The 23,782-nt window shown below is 47.8% G+C and overlaps 1 protein-coding gene across 2 annotated transcripts in view; it reads right to left on the reverse strand.

Moving 5' to 3' along the window:
- Window positions 1–10,352, reverse strand: part of macrod2 (mono-ADP ribosylhydrolase 2) — a 622,428-nt gene extending 612,076 nt beyond the window's left edge. For both annotated transcript variants that reach the window (XM_056292387.1, XM_056292386.1), the window contains exons 1-2: window positions 10,166–10,352; window positions 4,984–5,085 (exon numbers count right to left, since the gene is read on the reverse strand). In XM_056292387.1, coding sequence (XP_056148362.1) covers window positions 4,984–5,085; window positions 10,166–10,202 — 139 coding nt within the window. In that variant the 5' untranslated portion in view covers window positions 10,203–10,352. The remainder of the gene's footprint in view (window positions 1–4,983; window positions 5,086–10,165) is intronic.
- Window positions 10,353–23,782: the final 13,430 nt, after the last annotated feature.

Consider the following 23,782-nt stretch of genomic DNA (forward strand, 5'->3'; position numbering starts at 1 on the left):
TCCATCCATTATCCAAACTGCAACATGCGGATCATAAATCAGATTTCCATCCCGGATCGGTCGAGGCCCGGGTCTGAGTTCATTTTTCACAAACTGACCTACTGAATCCAGAGGGAATCGTCATCCTGTTGCAGTGAGCTGCAGAGGATCATCACGAGGGTTTCATGCTGCTGATAGAGATCAGCAGTGTAGGACATACGTCATTTGAAATGTAAAATAATAAACAGCAATTAGAGGGAGATATATGAACTATGAATCAGCAAAAACAACTTGTTAGAAGAAGTTACCAAAGCTTTGGTCAGTCCACGGAGACTCCTGCCTGATCTCGTCCGTCAACCTGTCCATCGCCATCGCAAACAAGAAAGGGCTCAGAGCCTTATTAAATTATTATTATTATTATTATTGTTCTTTCGGCTTGTTCCCTGTTTCCCTGGGATTCCCTGTTTAGTTTCCATCGGTACCCTGTGAGGGCACAGCACCGATGGCGGTCGTTGTTAACCTGGGCCTTGACCGATCTGGTATGGTCTTGTCAATCCGCATAATGATTATAAATCATCATTATTATTATTATTATTATTATTATATATACATTATCCAAAGCGCTTATCCTGTTCTGAGGGTCGTGGGGATGCTGGAGCCTATCCCAGCCGTCATTGGGCGGCAGGCGGGGAGACACCCTGGACTGGCCGCCAGGCCATCACACGGTCAACATACATACACACACACACACACACACACACACTAACACACACACACACACACACACACACACACACACACACATTCACATCGAGGGACAATTGAATACAGCCAGTTCACCTGAGCTGCATGTCTTTGGCCAATGGGTTTTATATGCAAACTGGCATGACCATTTACTAGAGTTTGGTCATGCCTATTTGCATATGAAACTGATCGTTAGTTCGGTCGCTATGCAACTGCACTGCCGTTTAGGGCAGGGGCACCTGCAGTCAGTCCAAAAGGAAGAGGTCACCCAGATGAGCGATGAAATGCCTCCGTCAACAAACGCCGTGTCCAGATGAACTGGTTCAACTTCCTTTGACTTTCTTACCTGGATTATTGAGCATGCATTGAGAGACGTATTATTTTAAATTGCCCCTGAAGACATGATTTTTGAAAGATGCTCAACGCAATGTTGAAACTCCCTGTGAGCCACCAATTTAGATTTGGAGGGGAACACATTTTGTGTTTGTGTCCACAGCCCCGCCTGTGGAAGAGGTCTGGCTGATGTTAAACAGCACCCCACTCCTGTAATTAGATGATGCTTAATTTTGCTAATAAGCTCAGTCTCTAAAATTAAATTGTTAAAAATAGTAAGCTATGTCTTTATTGGGGACAGTATGTGTACCTCTAGGATTCTCAGTTCATATACAGGGATGACTGGAATAAGGTGTTTCAGTCAGCGGGATGATAACCAGGTGTTAGCTTAGCAGGCCCTGCCCTGCCGAAAGAACATGAATCTGGGTCTGCATTGTCGGAGTCTGGCCTTCACCACGCAGGTCTGTGGATGCTTACCACGCCTCGATCAAAGGAGATATCTGAGGACCGCAGAAAAAGAATTTTAAAAAAAGCTGTGGATGCCCCGCAGGCTATAATAAAAGGAGAAAAAACTATTTCTAAAAAGAGTTTGAGCTCCACCAATCCACGGTCAAGCAGATGGTGTACAAATAGAAGAAATTCAACACCGTTGTTACCCTCCCCAGAAGTGGCCACCCATAAATATATATATACACACACACACACACACACATATATGTATATATATATATATACACACACACACACATATACACATGCACACACACACACACTCATACACACACACAAATATATATATATATATATACATATACACACACACACACATATATATACACATACACATACACATACACACACACATATATATATATATATACATACACACACACACATATATATATATATACACACATACACACACACACACATATATACATGCCCAAATTTGGATTTTCTGGCTCCAACAGCTGACAAGATGGCGGAAAGATTAGCCGTGCGGTTCATTAGCAACAGGGAAGTGAGTAAGTTCATAGGCGGCACTAAGCCATCAGGTACCGGGAAGCTAAATTTCCCAAGATTTTCCTAAAACAAAATGAGCTTAACCCAACAGCTAGACTGGCCTTTGAAAATAAGAAAGTCTTAATCTTGCTACAAGACGACTCAGCGAACCTTAACTGTGAGCATTTGACTCAAAATTACAATCACATTTCCGATTAGGCCCCATGTGACGTTATCCCTGGTGTCGCCAGACAGATGGCGCAGCAGAATAATCACATTCACTCTTCACACACTTGAACATCGTCTATCCTGAGGTCGGTTTGCCTCCGCCAGTCAGAGGGGTTCGTTTCGTCATGTTTAAGAGCATCTCAGTCACATCTCCCAATGAAAAGGCTGTTTGCGTGCGTCTATAAGCTGTGGCTGGTACACAGAGGATCTCAAACCCACGTACATTATAACCTTTTTTTGCCCACAGCGGCCGCGCAACTGCCGCTGTGGGCTCTGTGTCACAAAATGTGGTCACTCGCTCGCTCTCGGACGACCTGAGAGGGACACCTAGTTGGGACGCTTAGTGGGACGTACTCGCAACAGTTTCGTTTCAGTTTCGTGCCCCTTTTTCTCCCCAGTCAAATTTTGGTCAATGACCCCACCCTTCCGAACCGTCCCGGTCGCTGCTCCGTCCCCTCTGCCGATCCGGGGAGGGCTGCAGACTACCACAGGCCTCCTCCCATATATGTGGAGTCACCAGCCGCTTCTTTTCACCTGACAGTGAGGAGTTTCACCAGGGGGACGTGGCACGTGGGAGGATCACGCTATTCCCCCCTCCCCCCGAACAGGCGCCCCGACTGACCAGAGGAGGCGCTAGTGCAGCGACCAGGACACATATCCACAGCCAGCTTCCCTCCCACAGACACGGCCAATTGTGTCTGTAGGGATGCCCGACCAAGCCGGAGGGTAACACGGGGATTCGAACCAGCGATCCCCGTGTTGGTAGGCAATAGAATAGACTGCCACGCTACCCGGACGCCCTCGTGCTTATTATTTGATGGACACATTATATGCATAATTCATAGTGAGTTGAAAATGAAAACAATCATAGCTCTTTCCACCTCAACGGCCGGAGTATTACAAGGACCTCACAGTACAGCAGAAACCAAATGAAATGAACAGCTATGCAAGTGTAAGCGTGTATTACTGTACGCTAGAATAGTCTACGCTGGCTGGTATGGACATAGAACAAGCAGAAATACAATTCATAACAGGAGCGTTCAAAAAACAATATTTATGAATTGTGAAATAATAATAATAATAATACCCCTGCCACAGGACCTCTGTCCTGCATCCTCCCCTGATATAAGTTACACTATTAGTAGTGAGGGTTATTGTTTGCCAGTAGTTACTGCCCCCCCCAAAAAAATCATGATTTTGTTAAAGGTTACATTTTTTCGGTGATAATTTTAGGGAAGCTTCCCCTCGTCTCTTAATAGAGCCGCCAGTGGACAGGTTCCAGCCTCTGAGTGGGAGAGTACCCTGAACGCCTGTAGCTACACGGCTGCCCACTGCATCCCGTGTGTGTGTGTGTGTGTGTGTGTGTGTGTTGGGGTGGGTTAAATGCAGAGGATGAATCGTCCCCACAGGGATTAATAAAGTACATCTTATCTTATCTTAGACACGAGCCAAACTCTAGACTTCGAAATGCCCCTTCAGAAACCAGTGGGTGACGTTACGGGTGCTGCGTCCATCTTTTTTTATACCGTCGGCGGTACCCACATTGTCTCGCTGGCTCAAGACCCTCCTGGGACACACATGCAACCGATAAATGAAATGCGAACAGTCGTGGAAATAATTCCTTGCGGTGCAGAGTTCATGGAATTCTACTCTCCAGTTTAGGGAAATCAGAGCTAAGGTCAGGATTTGGTTTGGCTCCAATATTAATGTTTTCTATTGCCCCAACTTCCTGTTGCCGCTCTTCTGTGTCCGTGGGCGTTGTGATGTGCTGCGCTTACGTAGCTGAAAACCTCATGTGCGAGTATTTTTTTTTGGGGGGGGGGGGTTTCCTCCATTTTATTCCCCAATTGTACTTGGCCAATTCCCCCACACTTCCGCGCCGTCCCGGTCGCTGCTCCACCCCCTCTAGGGGGGGTCGCCAGCTGCTTCTTTCACCTGACAGTGAAGAGTTTCACCAGGGGGATGTAGCGCGTGGGAGGATCATGCTATTTCCCCCCTGAACAGGCGCCCCGACCGACCAGAGGAGGCGCTAGTGCAGCGATCAGGACACATACCCACATCCGGCGTCCCACCCACAGACACGGCCAATTGTGTCTGTAGGGACGTCCGACCAAGCCGGAGGTAACACGGGGATTCGAACCGGCAATCCCGTTGTTTGTAGGCAACAGAATAGACCGCCACGCTACCCGGACGCCCCATTTAAGAGAAATCTTGAGGCTGATGTTGGTTCACGATAACATGGGTTGAAACCTGGGCTGATTCTGTCAGGCCACATCTCTCTTATCTCCTTTTCTTACCTTCACGGGTTAAAAAAAGAAAAGAAAAAACGCGCTGTTCGGTTACACTAATCTGCTGCCATTGTATTTATTTCTGTAGCACTTCGTCCTTTTCCCGACCTTTCCTGGACTACAGGAGTGGTACCATCAGGGTTCTACGACTCTGAGCCTTGCACCCGCCATGACCAGTTACAGTTCATGTCGGTGCTTTAGGAATTTCCGCTTGTTCTACTTTTAACCAGACAGTTCACCTCGTTCTCACCTCACTGCCAGTCACTCTAGAACAGGGGTCCAGTAAAAAAGCCCAAAATTGAATGTCCATTTTTAAACGGTGCTGGATGTCACAATGTGTCAAATTGTCAGCGAAGCCAAACCCCAAAAAAGAGATTGAGCGACCCGGGTAGTAAGCCATCGCTCTTACCTTTGCTCGCCTGTCTCCAGCTGGGAATCTTGTCCAGAGATGTGAAATCATGGCGACGATAATCCTTACGTCTCTCCTCCTGATCTAGACGGAGCAATCTCTCTGTGGAGGACAGTGGGGGGGGGGGGGGGTTAGATAGCATTAAAGTCTGCATGTCTTATAGCATAAAAAAACTTGCCAGTATGTCTTGATGCATGCTCAGTAATCCAGGTAAGGAAGTCCCAGAAAGTTGGACCAGTTCATCTGGACACAACATTTAGCGGGAGGAACGTTTCGTCACTCACCTAAGTGACTTCGTCAGTCTCAGCTGACTGCAGGCAGCTCGCATAACGACCGAAACTGGCATAGTTGCGTCACAACCCGAACCAGCGATCGGTTCCATATATTGCCAGTAGCACAGACGGAAAATGGCATTTCTAACACGTATTTCAAGAAAAAGCTGTGAACTACTGACATAGAAATCTCACCTCTGTGCACGCCTGCTTGAGCTCCCTTGGGTCCCCAAACTGTGTTTCAGCGCCCTTACTTTTTATTCAGTACTAACTTTCACTACTGACTTTTATTCCCTTTACTCTGCCATCATCACTCATCCTGTCCTGCTTCTCACTTTTCCCAGCCCCCCCCCCCCCCCGGGGTCACATCTATTGTCCATCCCCAATATGCTCTACCTCTTCTTCTTTATACTTTCCCTGCAAAACTCCCTTGATCCTGCATTGTCCTGCATGGGAAAGTAGTAAAGTTGATGAAATTGTTTCATCGATTTGTATGCAGCAATATCTAGAGTCTCAACAAGTAACGGCTCCTCGCAATATGCTGTTCTTGAGATACCAAATCTTTAAAAAAAACAAAAACTGTCTAGGACTTTTCTCACAGTTCATTTTCTCATTATCATAACTGTTAATGGGAGACCACTTTGTTGAAGAAAAATAGATTAATTGCAACTTAATTGGCTAAAATTGGTGTAGCATCTACATAACTGGAGGTGGCAGAGTTGAAGATGCTGAAATTTTCACTGGGCGTGACAAAGAAGGACAGGATTACAGGATTAGGAACGAGTATATTAGAGGGACCGCTCAGGTTGGACGGTTTGGAGACAAAGCAAGAGAGGCAAGATTGAGATGGCTTGGACATGTGTGGAGGAGAGGTGCTGGGTATATTGGGGGAAGGATGCTGAATATGGAGCTGCCAGGGAAGAGGAAAAGAGGAAGGCCAAAGAGGAGATTTATGGATGTGGTGAGGGAGGACATGCAGGTGGCTGGCGTGACAGAGGAACATGCAGAAGACAGGAAGAGATGGAAACGGACAATCTGCTGTGACGACCCCTCACGGGAGCAGCCGAAAGTAGTAGTAGTAGTAGTAGTAGTAGATTGATGTAGCATCCAGCTGTCGTCCTGCTGCTGTAAAGAATAAGCTCTCAGCTGGGTCTGCTGTGTGTTGTGACCAAGTCTTGATGCTCATCTAATATGCAGACCGAAGTGCCTCAAGCCACGCAGCGCTGGGCTTTTCTTTAAAAAGTGCACCCTAGACCAGCGGTGGCTAACCATGTGCCACGGAGAGCCATGTGTATGCAGGTTTTCATTCCAACCCAACTCCACACCAGGTGATTTCACTGATTGGGTGGCTAATCAGTGAAATCACCCTGTGTGGAGTCCGGCTGGAATGAAAACCTGCATACACATGGGTCTCCATGGCACATGGTTAGCCACCCCTGCCCTAGACCACTTAAGTAAATTTGCTAACATCTACATGTTAAAACCATGTAAATGCTAAAAACATGCCAGACTTGTCTTGGTACTCTGTGGTGTACGCATAGCAGGATAAAAATTAGCACTGACAGACAGATCCAGCGCTGACAATTATCAGTGGTAATGTCAACGCAGATTCTTTGGCACACTTACATCCAACAGACCCAGTATTAATGTTATTATCTGCAGCTGTGTTTATCGTGCTATGCTAACGTCACAGAGTACCGGCCTGCCATGTTTTTACGTGGTTTGAACCTGTAGACGGTGGCAAACTCACTAAAATGGCCTAAGGTTTAGCTACTCTTTAAGCATCCTTCACTCTCATTATTTGTTCCTCCCTGAAGCCACTGCTACAAAACATAAACTAGCATGTGTAATGTGGACTCTGGTCAATCGCAGACTTTCACCCCCTCTGTCCGCATGGACGTACATGCACACATATGCGGTAAACAAACGGTACCATCTATGCGTGCCTGTGCGTGTGTGGGTGAGCAATATGTGTGGGTTGTACAAGCACACATGCACAACCCACACGTGTCGTTCACCCACACACATGCACGGGCATGCATGGAGAGTACCGCTGAGTTACTGCATTTCCATGCTCCTGTGTTTGATGGTTCCTGTCTTGCTTTGTTTGCTTCTGTTTATGTGCTTGCTTTCTTTTGTGTGTGTGTGCATTTACTAGTCTGAATACACTATAAGAATCATTGCAAATAGTGTTTTTACTGTCGAGTGAACCGCAGAGCTTTGAGGCATGCTTCTTACATAAGGCCGATGAGAATATTGAGACAGCGGTTGTGGGCTACATATTGAGAAGCAGTGCACAAACTCCCTCGGGTAACCCTTAAGCAAAGTTACACAGCAGCTCAAGCTTGCACTAGAGGTGTTTCTGCAGTTAGTGAGTATCCTTGCTACCCTTTCAGTTTCCTTTCTCGTCTCCCATCCGACCCTGTCGTTCCCAAGGCTGCTTTTATTCTACATGGATGAACAAAAGACAGCGTTTGGGTGCCTGAACACCGTAGTGCTCTTTGGGCCACACCACCGCAGTTCATCACTCTGCTGAACTTTTACATGACATACTTGTCAGGAGAAGGGAATGGGCTGCAGATGTGTGTCATTATATAGCAATGCCTCGTTTGATGAATGGCGGTTACAGATCCTTTCCCCATCACCAAAAGGGCATATGTTCAATCACCACAACAACCATATGCCCTGTCAAAGTGCCCTTGGGCAGGTCAGTGTAGATGAGAGCATCATCTAAATACCTAAAATGTAAATGTCGATATCTTCTCCTCCTTTTTTGTTGTCGCATTCTTTGCATTTTAGGCATTTCTTTTAGCTAAATAGCTAAAATAGAAATGGAGATATTATCTATTTGGTGTGTTTTAGAGCCACGAGACCAATCAATATTCACTTCCATAATGATTATCAGTAATCACTGTGTTCTAAACAGAGAAAGCCCATTATTAGTGGGTCGTTGGCAACAAAGACACAAACAGTTTCAAAATCAAGGAAGAGAAAATGTACCATCAGAGTTTACCTACATCCATCCATCCATTATCCAAACCGCTTATCCTGCTCTCAGGGTCGCGGGGATGCTGGAGCCTATCCCAACAGTCACTGGGCGGCAGGTGGGGAGACACCCTGGACAGGCCGCCAGGCCATCACACAGGGCCGACATACACACACATTCATAGCTAGGGGCAATTTACTACGGCTGATTCACCTGACCTACATGTCTTTGGGAAACCGGAGCACCCGGAGGAAACCCACGCAGACACGGGGAGAACATGCAAACCCCACACAGAGGACGACCCGGGACGACGCCAGGGTTGGACTACCCCGGGGCTCGAACCCAGGTCCTTCTTGCTGTGAGGCGACCGCGCTAATCCCTGCGACACCGTGCCGCCGAGTTTACCTACATCTCATATTATATTGTCCCTCAAAGACATATTTACATGTCCTTTCTAGTGGGGGAACAACCCGTGTGCGTGATGCTGCCACACAGACATACCACCGTTTCCCACGTGACTCACAATGTCTTTTATTAGTGGAACCATATATTCACGTTTCATCCGATACGCTTACCTCAGGTCAAAGGGCTACTGAGGAAAAACACAATCTCTTTAAGATGTCTTCTAACTGTATTTGATTTTTACAACTTTCCTCTTATTTATTTACTTCTTATCTTGTCTTGAAGAAATCTGAGCTAGCAGGGCACATGATTGTGGGGGGGGGGGGGGGGAGAAGCCTGATTTATTACCGAGTTCGTTCAGTGCCTTCCCCTGCTAATCTGGCTGATGTCTATGTAAGATTAATCATTACAGTTACATCAAGATTTCTCCAAAGCAGTTTTTCACAAAATCAAAGCAAGTCGCGAGACAGTAGGCCTGATGGCGAGACACTGACAGCTCCAGTATTAGGGTGGCTACGCGAGTAAACCAAGTGATGGATTGGCAAACAACTACACTGCATGGGTTTGGCACTGAAAAGCGTATAGGTCCACTGGTCAGGTGCATGGTTCGGTGTTGACGGTCTTACTACTCCGGACCTACTGTGCCGACTGAAGAGAAGGCAGCGAAGGGCTGGTTCTGGCAGCATTCATGGGTCTGTCTCTCGTGCAAAACCCATGAGCCGACGACGGCATCATCACGTTGAGCTGAACACACCGAACTCTCCATAACTGCCCCCTGGATGGCTACCAGCGGCGAAGCGGCCTGCTGTTTCATGAACACTTGGCACACATCCGCACCCATGCCCCCTGTCACGTGACAGTTTCCAGAGGCACCAAACCCGACGGTACCGCACTGTTGCCAGCCGAACAAGTGGGTTTACATGCAGGGGTGCACGCTACTGCAACAGGAAAGCAGGTATCTGGGGGGGAGGGGGGAGTTTGTTGTTTATGGTTCAGGTCGACAGTGGAAGCACAGCCATGTGCTTCTCCTTTTGGCAGCAACCTTCCCTCAAGTTCCCGCGTTGAAACTGGCGAGCCGCTCCGTCAGCGAGCTCTAACTTGGCGCTCTTGCGTCGTAGGGAACTCGCCCTTTATTCGCGTCTGGGGGCGGCAGACGAGAGAAGTCCGTTAGCCTGGCGTGGCGGGGGGGGGGCGAGGGAGCGGGGGGGGGCTGGATAGAGACAAGGCGGAAAGGCGAGAGACACCCGGCGGGTGGCTGGGCGCCTGACCCGGACAGAGGCGCAACATCAGCGCAACATCTGCACAATGGTCCGGCGCTCGTCGCCCGAGTGGGGCTGCCATGGAACCGGCGGTGCCGGAGAGGAGGCGAAAGCGGGCTGTCAAGCCTCCCGGCGCGGCGGAAATTCGTGTCGTCTGCCGCGGAGATGAAGATAGCCCCCACATTATACACCCACCCACCTCTTCCTCCTCCTCCTCCTCCTCCTCCTCCCCCCCCCCCCAAAAAAAGAACAACAACGCTTACCTTTCTCAACCTTCCAGTCCTTTTTCTTTTTGCTCATGCTGCCGGAGTGATGGGACTTCGAGTTGCTGTTTTTGGACTGTGGCAACCCCAGGCTCACAGCGAATGTGGTCCGGAAAACTGAAACGGGGAAGCGGGATTAGCCTCCCTGGACGACGGCTCACCTGTGAAACTGTCAAAAAATTTCTGAGTCCACCCCCCCGTCCCCCCCTCAGCGCCGCGCAGCCAACCGTGATCGTGCCGTAAATGAGTGTGTGCGGTTCCCGGCGGAACGACTGGCTGCCGAAAACCCGGAAGCGCCCCTGCGATAGGCCTGTCCGGCGTGTCGCTCAGCTAAAGCCCGGACGTCGGCGACGTAAGGGGGGGGCGGGTAGGTTGTCCCCGGACGTTCGTCTCCTCGGCTCCGCGAGGCGGTCGGGTAGCAACGCTGACGCTAAGCGGTCCGTACGTTGAGCGACGAGCCGGGGCGACTTGTTATTTTCACTTTAAACGGGGGGTGGGGGGGAAAGAGAAGCGGCCGGTTCGTCTTTTGACATTATCAGCTCTGGGGGTTTTTGCACCATTTCCCAGTCATTCTGGACATCCATGGGTAGTGGTAGTGATAGTAGAAGGCCTGCATTGGGAGAAAGTGTGTGCGCGTGTGCGTGCGCGCGCGCGCGTGTCTCAACAGGGTCTCACACGTTTTCGTCGAATACATACGAATTTAATCGAATACATTTCATAACTATATACGAAAATAACGTGTCTATATAACGGGGGTCTAGTTCCTGGTTCCCGGTATGTGATTAAATTCGTATGTATTTAACGAAAACGTGTGAGACTCGGTTGGTGTGTGTGCGTGAGAGAGAGAGAGAGAGAGAGAGAGAGAGAGAGAGAGAGAGAGAGAGAGAGAGAGAGAGAGAGAGAGAGAGAGTAAAAGAAGGGGGGAAGAAATGATAACACAGTATATCATATTTTCATCCATCATATGTTCATATGAAAATAGATAAGTCATATAGCACTACCATCTTGGTACTTATAGCGGTGTCCTGTCATATGTCCATACCTGAATGGCCTATTAGAGCAGAATAACGAGTGTAAGTGACCCGTTATTCTCCCTATAGAGAGAACACCCCCGTGGAAAGCTATGCTGTAATTCACAGGTTAATGAAAATAGCCATAATATGATGGACATGCAGGTATTAATTACCATAAATAAATCTAATACCATGTCAGCTGCTTGCACAATTCAAACAAAGCTTTGTGTGTGTGGGGGGGGGGGTTCTTTGTGTATTTGTTCGTTTGTTTGTTTTTAATGAATTCCCCTGGTTTCATTATAAATGGACCAGAAGCGTCTCAGATATTGTGTTTGACAGACAAACAAACAAACAAACAGAATGATTCTCCTCTCTCTCTCTCTTCATGGTAGCATACCGGTGGTTTCACAAGGTGGATTGCGTCAGGTCAGTAAGACAGACTGTCACGTTCAAAGGCCTGGCTCCACAGATAACCATCTGTCATCTGCTGTGTTAGCGCTGCTCCCTCCCATCTGCTCCTTTAACGCACAATCATTATCTGAGAGAGAAACGTCTTCACTTTGAAAGAAACAGTAGCAATAGCTGGTGTTAAGCTCTGGCCAAGATCACAAAACACAGTCACTTCACAAGTGAAGGGTCCCGTATTTGTGTTTGAGTGAGGGAGAAAATGGCCCTGGTTGAGACGCACCAACAGGAAGAGCGATGGAACACGCAGATAACAGAATCACTGCAGCTCTGCTTGAAGTCTTGTTTAGACTGGTGGAGAAATATTAAAACAAACACTCAATAAAAGGGCACGGTTATTTCGTGCAAGGAAAACAAAGAAAGACGTTTGAGGAAATAAATGTAACTTTTGGCACTCAGGGTGAGTCTCTTTTAAACTTGTATCCACGATTTGATATTGGGGATGCTGAATTCTAAACTACCTTATCCGATCATATATCGAAATGAAATAAGATCAAGGGGGATTCGGTGAGTCTAGATTTTCCTCCTGTAATGTTCAAATCCAACCACCAGGTGTCAGCGTCGCACCACGATAATGTGGGTTAGAGCCAAAGAAAGATCACTTCCCTGGAGTGTAGTTCACTAAAAGTGCTAATTTGCATGCTATGATCACAGTTTGGAGCCCCTATCGCGGGTAAAGGCCCACGTCCCCCAATATACTGAGTAAATGAGAGCCAAGTGGTTTCAGTAAGGAGAACAGGGATTGCAGATTTAGCCAGCTCGTCTTCACTCTAATTTGGTGTGCATAGTCAAGGTTCGCATTATGTCTCAGAGTAAGGAAGAGAGGTGATTCAGACCACCCTTGTACCTGAGTTTAAACCCCCATGTTGGCTAGCATCCCTCATGTTAAGGTGCCCTTGAGCAAGAGGGTGAATCCCTACCATCACAAAGGCCACCGTACCACCATGCACTGTACTACACTACTGTGCACTGTGCTGTACTGTTCTGTAGTTTATGAGATATGATATGATATGATATGAGATATGCATACCAAGCTCCAAGCTCTCTTATTGTTTAAAAACAAGCACCAAATCAACCAACCAAAAGTCACAACCTGAGGTCTGATCTAACCTGCCTTTTAATGTGCTGCAGAATCAATCCCCGTTATTGTCATTGTGGGTGCTTTTGAGCCAGCCACGTCACTCTGGCAGCAAATATCTGTATAAATGATGGGGCATGCTGTGTGGCACTGCTTCATTATAGATGGAGGACATGTGTCAGTAGCTTCATTCTTGGACGGAGTGCTGCTGTCGGTGTGCAGAACGGCAAAAATGATGTTTCAGCAGATTCAGACCTGGCTGCAAAGGGGCCATCTATAGTGTGTCCTCTACCGCTGTGCATGGCACCGCAAACAGACGAGATTCTGTTTGGGTTAGAGCGCTTTATAGTCCGCCGACGTTGTCACGGTTACAGTACAGGAGGATTACCTCCTCACGGGCGACTTTTAATTTAAAGTCCCATTTACGATCACGGTGATGTGATTGCAGCAAGCAGCACAATCATCTCCTACGAAGTAGACGACGATTGTCTCTGACTGGGTTAACCCCAAGATATGAATTTTGAATGATGGCAATTATGTCTTGCAGATTTTTTGTTTTTGTTTTGGTGCATTTGTGTCGACATCTTCAAGCCCTTTGTTTGAGTTTGAGCTTCCGCTTCTATCAAATAAGAACCGCGCATGTTTGTAGCCAAGTCGTGTTAATATCCTCGTGTCGCTTCTCAATGACTGGCCTGGCTCTTAGCGGTTATGATTATTGCAGCGGGATCCCTTTAATTATCAGCCGCCGTCATCACTTACGTATTGTCAGGCAATAATAAGTAAGCTACAGGCTGCGACGGATATCAGAAACCTGAAACGAGAGTTAACAAGCGCTCATGTGTACGTCCACAGCAGGCCCGTAAAATCCTGTCGAAGGCATTTCGAGAAAACAAATTCGAGAAACTCACTGGCATTCCACGGCCCAGCTGAATGGCAACAGATGTCTATCACATATCAATAAAACTGTAAACATGTTTTTTCGGGGAAATATTTATGACGCATTCGGAGGTGGAAATTGTATATCGTCGAGCCCCACTGGCAAGGGGCGTCTGTGCCGGGCTGCAAGAGTCCCGTTCCCTGCCACATCCACCACCACCACCACCACCCTGCAGGAATCTGCCACTCACTGGGTCATATGGTACAGTGTTGTGGTCGGTGCGGCTTCTTTTCAACCCCCTTAGTCAAACACTTGCCGGTACTGATCATTCACTGTGTGCCCTGTCAAACATCATGCACATCTGTTGCACAGCTGCAAGCGGCAACTCGCGGCCCCGATAGAAAAGAACATAAAAACGGTCCAAATAACCCCTAAGTCAATAATAGAAACTGGCAAGTCTCTCGCAGAGGCCCACTTTGATACATAATTCTTTGAATTCCTCAAGCTACCTCAATCTGAAATGTGTTTGTTATACATCCATGGAAAAATACAGGAGGGGGGGGGGGGGAAAACAACATGCATTGAAAAAGGTAACATCCACTTCTTCATTTCTTGGATGATGAATATTTCGTTGGTCCAACTCTGGACATCAGATGCTGCACAAACGTATTTCCTCGCAGAGAAGAAACGGGGAGGTGGGGGGGGGGGGATGAGAGCGTAGTGGTTTACGTTCCTCAACGAAAGCGTCAAGGTGTCAGTTTTAATAAAAAAAAAAAGAAAAGAAAGAAAGAAAGAGTGTGTTTCTCAAGGAGGATCCTTTATGACTAAATCAAAAACAAAGGAAAGAGAAATGCCTTTCAGGAAAGTCACCGTTTGGCATCCCCTGCTAAAGACTATTCCTCCTCCATTGCTCCCGTTCACGTGTACTGTAACAGCACCTGCTCGTGGAAAAGCGTACGATTGCTTTTACATTCTCGCTTCCCTGATTTCTTGTGACAGATAACGTTTTGTTCCCCCCTCCCTTGTAAATACCCACAGTCTCGATAAGAACGGCGAGAAAGAGGGAAGCCACTTTATTCTGTCACCGTGCGGGTTACGATGAAACGTGCCCTCCGCATGTAACCCGTCCTGCTGCGTAGGAGCAGCGGGGCGGCTGCGGCGCCCGGGGACCAGCTCCACTTCTTCCTCCCGTTGCCTTGCTCAGGGGCACGGACGGCAGTATTAACCCTAACATGCGTGTCTTTTTGATGGTGGGAGGAGGAAACCCGCGCAGACACGGGGAGAACATGCCAACTCCTGACAGAAAGGACCTGGGACGGCCCGGGGTTCGAACCCGGGACCTTCTTGCTGTGAGGCACCGTTGTTAACCGCCTGTAGCCTCAGTAACGTAGTGGATGTCGCCTACACATACAGTGATGTTGTCCATTACGTCCCATCTTTGGTGATAGTGCTTTCTTACGTTCGTTTGGATGTAGGTCCGCAGGAGAATTCGTGCGTGTTGACGCTTCGCTGTGAGCGTGTCCAGTGAGCGGCGCTTCATAACTGCGTGTTCAGGATGGGGTTTGGGGGTTGGATTACAGCACGCTCCGAGTGTTCCCCCTGCAAGATTCCTGTGGGTTGTTGCTTTGGCATAATGCGTTGTAACCTACTCCCCATTCATTTACCTCTCTTAAAACAGGCCCCATGCAGCTTCTTCACGCAGCATGTCTGCTCCCTCCAGGCCTCAACCAGCAGAAACCCCTCGCTGGTCTTTGGCTCAGCTCAGGCTCCAAACACTTACAGCGGTTAAACGTAAGCAGATGAACCAGAGGCTCTGCTCCAAAGCTTGATGGTAGACCTGCAGGTAACGCCGACATGATCGGGCTACGTATATTATCTTTTTAAGGACACTCGGCCCCAAAGGGGAGTTTGTTGCACTATTTCTGCTTCCCTGTCACTGCACCGTAACAGTTTTTGTTTGAACTTTTCGCTTTAATTTCCGGAAACCCAAAGTTACAACAGCACACCATCATGACACTGTATTATAGAATATAGGGATGCACTGATACTGATACTGATACTGATAATGACACTGATACTGATAATGACACTGATACTGATAATGATACTGATACTGATACTGATAATGACACTGATACTGATAATGATACTGATACTGATACTGATACTGATAATGACACTGATACTGATAATGATACTGATAATGACACTGATAATGACACTGATACTGATAATGATACTGATAATGATACTGATAATGATAATGATACTGATACTGATACTGATAATGATACTGATACTGATAATGATACTGATACTGATACTGATACTGATACTGATAATGATACTGATAATGACACTGATAATGATAATGATACTGATACTGATAATGATACTGATAATGATACTGATACTGATAATGACACTGATACTGGTAATGATACTGATACTGATAATGATAATGATACTGATACTGATAATGATACTGATACTGATAATGATACTGATAATGACACTGATACTGATACTGATAATGATACTGATAATAATGATACTGATACTGATAATGATACTGATAACTGATACTGATAATGATAATGATACTGATGCTGATAATGATACTGATACTGATAATGATACTGATAACTGATACTGATAATGATAATGATACTGATGCTGATAATGATACTGATACTGATGCTGATAATGATACTGATACTGATACTGATAATGATACTGATACTGATACTGATAATGATACTGATACTGATAATGATACTGGTACTGATACTGATAATGATACTAGTAGCCGATACCAGGCTAAACTGGAGTATTGTTACCGTAGATTTTACCCAAGATTAAAGTCTGATCACAAAAGCCATGGGTAACATGCATCCATCCATCCATTATCCAAGCCGCTTATCCGAATTCAGGTCGCGGGGTGCAGGAGCCTATCCCAGCAGTCATTGGGTGGCAGGCGGGGAAACATGCTGGACAGGCCGCCAGCCCATCACAGCCATGAGTAACACGTGGTAATTAAAAGCAAAATAACCTAATTTACTGCATTTTTTTGGAATATGGAAGCCTGCATTTCTTTAATGGTGGGAAAAAAACCAAACAGATTCTATCGCACTTATTTTGCCCCATTGAGCCCAAACTAATGGTCTAAGTTTGCACTATTCAGCAAAGGTCTTCTCCTGAATCGCCACCTTGCCGTGGTGGAGAAGCTTGCATGTACCAATGATCCCAAGAGCGATGCCGTCCGGAGCTTGGCTCCTGGTAGAGTCACCCAAGGCGGATAGGTCAAGGAGGAGGAGGTTCCAGACAAAGTGCAATCCAACAAAGACCTCAACGGCAGAACTGGTGGAAGATGTCTCCAGGTCACAACAGCAGTGAAGGCGGATGAAGGCTGCAACAGAGGGTGGTCCCCAATTGTCTTGGTTCTCCATGCCATCGGACTCTGGCCACCTCTTGCCAACCACCGTGTGGTGGCTGCAGGTGCATCAGCCTCTCCACATAAAAAGCTGTTACGCACCGGCGTCCTCCCATTATGCTGCTCCAGGATCGGCCTCCACCCACCCGAGGCCCCAGAGGGACCCAGAGGGGGGACGGTCATACTCAACCCCGAGTGACCGCCGATGATGATGATTCAGCAAAAGTAGTGGATCAGATCGGTATCGGCCGATACTTTAAGTCTCGTAGTCGGAACCGGTATCGGCAGTGATAGAGTGATATTGGTGCATCCCTCGTAGGATGCATCCAAACAGGGACCACTAAACGATTCAGACTGACAGGTGATGCAGGTACTTACATTCACCCGTGCAAAAGAACAACTAGCTCCATAATACCAAGTCAGGTAACAGACTGGCTGAGGAGACCCGAAATTCTGCAAAAACCTACAGTTACGACTGTCATCACACAGCCATCGAGTTGCCATTGGCTTGCTGGGTCCATTAACGCATTTTATAAGCACCTCCTCCCTCCTAACCACGCCACAACACCTCCAACACGCCATGCCAGAGCGACCCACGCATTTAAAGTGACAGGAAAACGTGAGGCCTTGCTTCTGAAGAAAGACAACGTAGTTTTAACTTCCCTGCTGTGAGGGTGGAGAGGTCGGAGGGTTGTTCTCAGGGCATATCTGTGAAAACAGTGTCAGTAAATTTGCTTTATGCCGGCGACTGTCAAGAGTTTCGCCAGCTACCGTATGCGTTGCACTTTCACTCGCTTTATTGCATGCTTATTATCTATTATTTGTTGCGTGTTTTACCATAAACAAACTCAAAAGTGCAGCTATTGTAGTTTTGAATGCAATTTCAGGCTGTTATTTGAAATCTTAAGGTACTTAGAAGGTGGGTCATAAAAGGCTGAGGTATTTGGCTGTGTTGTTAGTCACATATTACCGCAAGTCTGTGTGTGGGAGTGCGATGCTGTGTACGATATGCGTGGAGCGGTTGCACAGCTATAGCTCGGGCTGCAGCGTGCCATGGAAGGGACCTTAAGTAAACCATGTATGAACGCCGCATGGCCGCGCCACAACGCCACAGCTACGAAAACTACGGAAAGGACTAAGCCCCGTTCTCTCTCTATAGCACCTACCCCAGCAAAGCATGTCCTCCACTGAGGTCGGATGCCATGCGATATACTAAAGCCCCCCCCCACAACCCACCCCCCTCCATATAGACTGGATGCCCCCCCCCCTCCCCCAGCTCTGGGCCCTGCACCCGCTCCTTAAATGGCTTAGCAGCTTTTCTTTCATCTCCGTTGACTTGATCCAAAACAAACAACATTTGGCTACATGTTATGATTAAAGAACGTGCTTGTTCTGGTCCTGCTTCACAACTGCTGCTCGGGCCGAGACAAAGGGGGGCCTGTTTCAGATCAGCGAGGACGACGGGGCTCTGTGCGGTGACGGCTTGATGGTTATATCTGAATTTATCCCGACCCCGGTGTTTGAATAGCGGTTCGCCGGTTTCCTTTCTCGTCCTAACTGTGGTCTGATATGGTTTCACAGCTCCTCCGGGGCTTCCGGCATTAATATCCCCCCTCCCTCCCCCTTTTTTTTTTATTTAAGTTTTTATTGAGTTTCTGGAACATTCATACAAATGCGAAAGCACAGAAGACCAAAAAAAACAAAAAAGCAATTAAGAAGTAAAGCAGCAATGAGGGATTCCTATAGGAAGGAGGTCAAGACAGAGGCCTCCATGGAAGTGAATGGAGTGATCCGAATGACAGTCGGTTCATACAAGAACACCAAGATTACAATCATATCTGCACTATACCAAACATTGAGGACAAATGAGTATTCATCTAAATATATAAAAGAAAAATGGGGAACAGGGCAGCACGGTGGTGCAGTGGTTAGCACGGTGGCCTCACAGCAGGAAGGTCCTGGGTTCGAGCCCCGGGGTAGTCCAACCTTGGGGGGGGTCGTCCCGGGTCGTCCTCCGTGTGGAGTTTGCATGTTCTCCCCGTGTCTGCGTGGGTTTCCTCCAGGTCCAAAGACATGCAGGTCAGCTGAATTAGCCGTACTAAATTGCCCCCCTGGCGGCCTGCCCAGGGTGTCTCCCCGCCTGCCACCCAGTGACTGCTGGGATAGGCTCCAGCATCCCCGCCACCCCGAGAGCAGGATAAGCGGTTCAGATAACGGACGGACGGATGGAAAATGGGAAATAGAGCTCAACGTAAAAATGTGAGATGGCAAAACATGTGGAAAATACACCAAACATCCACCAATTCACGGACATGGGGGGAATTCTCTGGGGGGGGGGGGGATTTGATCCTGTTTTTTTTTTTTTAATCAAGGGTAAATATCTGAACACAAACCTGCCATGCTGGAGAGAATGGGGAATATTTGACGCAGGCCACTCACGTATATTTTTGGAAATGCCACCAAATATCAACGTTTTGGAAAATGGTACACGAGACTTTACAAAAGATGCTAAGATACGACATCCCTGTGAGCTACGTGGGGCTTCATCTGTGCCATTCTACTGAAGGAAATGTACACATGACAGATAGATATCTGGTCAGAAGACTGTCGATAGCTAGTAAAAAGGCTGTTATAAGGAACTGGGGTAAAGGGGATCCCCCTACCCAGGATCAGTGGTTAGAGGTAGTAGAGGAACTCTACATAATGTTAAAACTGACACCTGGTCTGAGACTACAAGAAGCACAGCTAGAAGAGAAGTGGCTGAAACGAAACTGGAAGAATGGGTGGACTACTAGGAGCGTAACTCCCAAACAAAATCTATTTTAAATTTTTACTTTTCACTTTTGCGTGTTTCATTTTAGGGTTTGTTCGTTGTAAAATAACGAATAAAAACTGAAGCGGAGGAAGGAAGAAAAAAAAACCAGCAATGAAAAGCACAAAAGCACGGCATCGTCTCTGCAGCATTCGTGACATTAATGATTCAAAGGTCCGCCAGCACATCGCCGGTCCTTGAAAGAGTCACCGGGCGACCCGTTCTGCAGCTCGAACCTGGCAACCGAAGAGAAACGAGAGCAAATGCTCCTTTGGACGTCTTGGCTAAACACGACCTGTCAAAGACGCGTTTTTCTTTGCAACTCTATAGCCAGCCAACATCGATAAACAACCCCGGTACAAACAGCCAAACACCCAGAGGGGCCTTCATATTTTTGGTGTTTTGCTCCGGGGCAACAATGCACCCACACAGAATCCACAACACACCTCGGTCAAGCTGGTCTGACCCTTCGGATAAATGTGGATATCCCCCTACCGGGTTCATCGAGGAGAGCGTTTCGCTCTCCATGCTGCTGCTTCTTCTCCCTTCATACACGAGTACCAGAACCAGTACTGACATTTCACTTCCCCCCAGGCAACCAAGTCCAGTGGAGAACTTTTGGGCTACGGCGGTGGTGAGAGGAACTCCAACGCCGTTGGATTGTATTTCTAAGCAAGACTTCCAGCGGGATTAATAAATACCCCCCCCCCCTCCACCACCACCACCACCACCACCACCACCACGCAGAATATTCAACTATGCTTGGCTGCCATTTGACGCACATCCTCGGGTAGTTCGCCTTAACTCCTCTTTAATGAGTCTTGACAATAAAACGTCTATTCGAGGCCTCACGCAATGGAAAACGCATGGAGAATTTAAAATGTTTGTTTTCGGGCTTTCCCGGAGTTTATATAGTCTGTATAATTGTTGGTATGATAGAGACTATGTAATGGTGTTGCATGTAAATGACTGTTTTCCGTGTCTGGTGATTGCTGTGTGTGCGTGTGTGTGTGTGTGTGTGTGTGTGTGTGTGTGTGTGTGTGTGTGTGTGTGTGTGTACATGCCCAGGCACCGCAGATGGAAAATAGCTAATAGCTAAATCTGGCATAAATCATCTCTTCTCGTTTTGAGATGGATGTTTTCTGTGCACGGTCCTCGTTTGATAAAATAAATAAATAAATAAATAAATAAATAAATAAATGACAATATAACTTGCGAGGGGCCCCGTGCCCGTTGATGTCTATTGCCCCAACGAGTTATTGTGCGGAACGGGCGCTAATTCAAAGTTTTTCTGCAGGGTTTAATGATCTGCCGGTCGGAGGGCTCAGCGCGGAGTTTGCCGAACGGGCGGTCACCTCCCTCCGGAAAGGCCCGTCCCCTCCTCCGGACTTGCCACGGACAACTTGGGAGAACTGATAATTGAGGGCCCAGCCGGTCACCATATCAAGCCCTGACCAAAACGTCGTCCCCTGTTCGGTTGGGGGACGCGGAACAGATGCCGCCGCTTCGCCGGGGATGCTTTCTGTGGTTGCAAAGAACTGAACGTGTAGCTACACAAACAAGCCTCCGGGCCTTACGCAGCTGTCAACTTGCAAGATAATTAAGATTCAATTATATGATCCCACCTAGGACGATAACAGCGAAATTAAATCTGTTTGATCTTTTTTTTTTCCTTCTAATAACTTTCCTCACCTATCCATCCACCCGTCATTATCCATCATCGTCTATAACCACTTAATCCAATTTAGGGTAGTGTGTGTGGGGGGGGGGTGGGGGGGTGGAGTGGGGGTTGGAGTCTATTCCCGCATGCATTGGGTGAGAGGTAAGGAAACACCTTAGACAGGTAGCTGGTCCATCACAGCCCCCCCCCCACACACACACACAGTCAAACCATTCACACCCATACACAGTGGAGAGCATGCGAACTCCACACAGTTGGGCAGGAGTCGAACCCAAGACCCTCCTGACACGAGGTGACAGTGCTTACCGTCAAATACTTCCTTAGATAATCTAGTTGGAAGTACTCCGGCATCCTTACACCGGCTTCCAGTCGACTACAGGTTTGAATGGGAGGTTTTAGCGACTGCCTACAGAGCCTTGCACGGTCAGGCCCCCTCCTACATCGCCGATCCAATGTGCCCCTACGCGACATCAAGATCTCTCGGCTCCTCTTATACATTTCTGTTGTCTGTACCTCGTACCAGGCTTGAAAGCAAAGGGGGGGGTCAAGCTTTTCCATTTCCATTTATTAGTTTATTTGGCAGGGACAATGTACATTAAAAACATTGCTGTAAATGTGCCACAATTGGCCAGTGACGCTCTCGTTTGCGTTAGTGTGAAATATAACTCTCGCCCAAATAATTATCCGCAAAACGGATCCGACCAAAAAAAACGACACGGTGCTCAAGTCAAGTTTATTTACATGGCCCGAGCAAGTTTCCATAAAAGCAGTAATAATAAAAACTGATATTTTGCCAGTTTGGCAACGTAACGTTCAAAACACAAATTATGGGGGGGAAAATAAAGTAATATTGTTTTTGAAGTGGTCAAAACTGTCCAGTTCACTTCAGTCCATTTGATGTGCAGGCATGACTCAGCCGATGTGTACTGGGGTACTGGGGGGGGGAGGGGGGGTACACTTTATTAGCCCCTGCCTAATATGCTGTTGGTCATCTGTGTGCCACTAAGAAGAGAAAGAAAGCCACTTCATTTTGTCATTGTATTCTTACAACAAATTGTAATCTTACACTGAATGTGTCCTCGGCATGTAACCCATCCTATTGTATAGAAAGCAGTGGGCATCTGTCCATTGCCTTGCTCAGGAGCACAGGCAGGAGTATTACCCCTAACGTGCATGTCTTGTTGATGGTGGGAGGAAACCGGAGCACCCGGAGGAAACCCACGCGGACACGGGGAGACCATGCCAACTCCACACAGAAAGGACCTGGGGCGGCCTGGGGTTCGAACTCAGGACCTTCTTGCTGTGAGGCAACAGTGCTAACCACTGGGCCGCCGGGCCGCTGACCTGCCGAGGCATGGACTCTGCAAACCCCTGAAGGTGTCCTCTGGTATGTGGCTCCAAGACGCCCTGTAAGTTGCGAGGTGGGGCCTCCATGGATTGAATTTGTCAGTCCAGCGCATCACACAGATGCTCAATCGGATTGAGATCTGTAGAATTTTGAGGCCAGGCTAACACCTTGAACACTTCATCATGTTCCTCAAACCGTTCCTGAACAATGTTTGCAGTGTGGCGGGGCGCATTGTCCTGCTGAAAGAGGTCACTGCCATCAGGGAATACCAGTGCCAGGAAGGGGTGTACCTGGTCTGCAAGGATGTTTAGGTAGGTGGTACGTGTCAAATTGATGACCACATGAATGGGTGGACCCAATGTTTCCCAGCAGAACATTGCCCAGAGCGTCGCACTGCCTCCGCCTCCACCGACTTGTCATCTTTCCACAATGCATCCTGGTGCCATCCCTTCCCCAGGTAAACGGTGCACACGTACACGGCCGTCCACGTGATCTAAAAGAGAACAGGACTCGTCGGGACCAGGTGACCTTCTTCAACTGTTCCAAGATCCCGTTCTGAGGTTCACGTGCCCATTGTAGGCACTTTCGATGGTGGACAGGGGTCATGATGGGCACTCTGGCTGGTCTGCGGCGACGCCGCCCCATACACAGCAAGCTGCGATGCACTGTGTGTTCTGACACATTCCTCCCATAACCAGCATGAACATTTCCTGTGACTTGTGCCACAGCGGACCTTCTGTCAATTCGGACCAGACAGGATAGCCTTTGTTGCCCTTGCCCATCCATGAGCCTTGGGCACCCAACACCTTGTCGCTGGTTTTGGTTTGTCCCTCCTCAGGCCACTGTTGGTAGGTACTCGCCACTGCTGAGCGGGAGCACCCCACAAGCCTTGCCGATTCAGAGATGCTCT

Source organism: Lampris incognitus, chromosome 13 (assembly GCF_029633865.1).
Source record: "Lampris incognitus isolate fLamInc1 chromosome 13, fLamInc1.hap2, whole genome shotgun sequence".
In the NCBI taxonomy this organism is placed as follows: domain Eukaryota; kingdom Metazoa; phylum Chordata; class Actinopteri; order Lampriformes; family Lampridae; genus Lampris; species Lampris incognitus.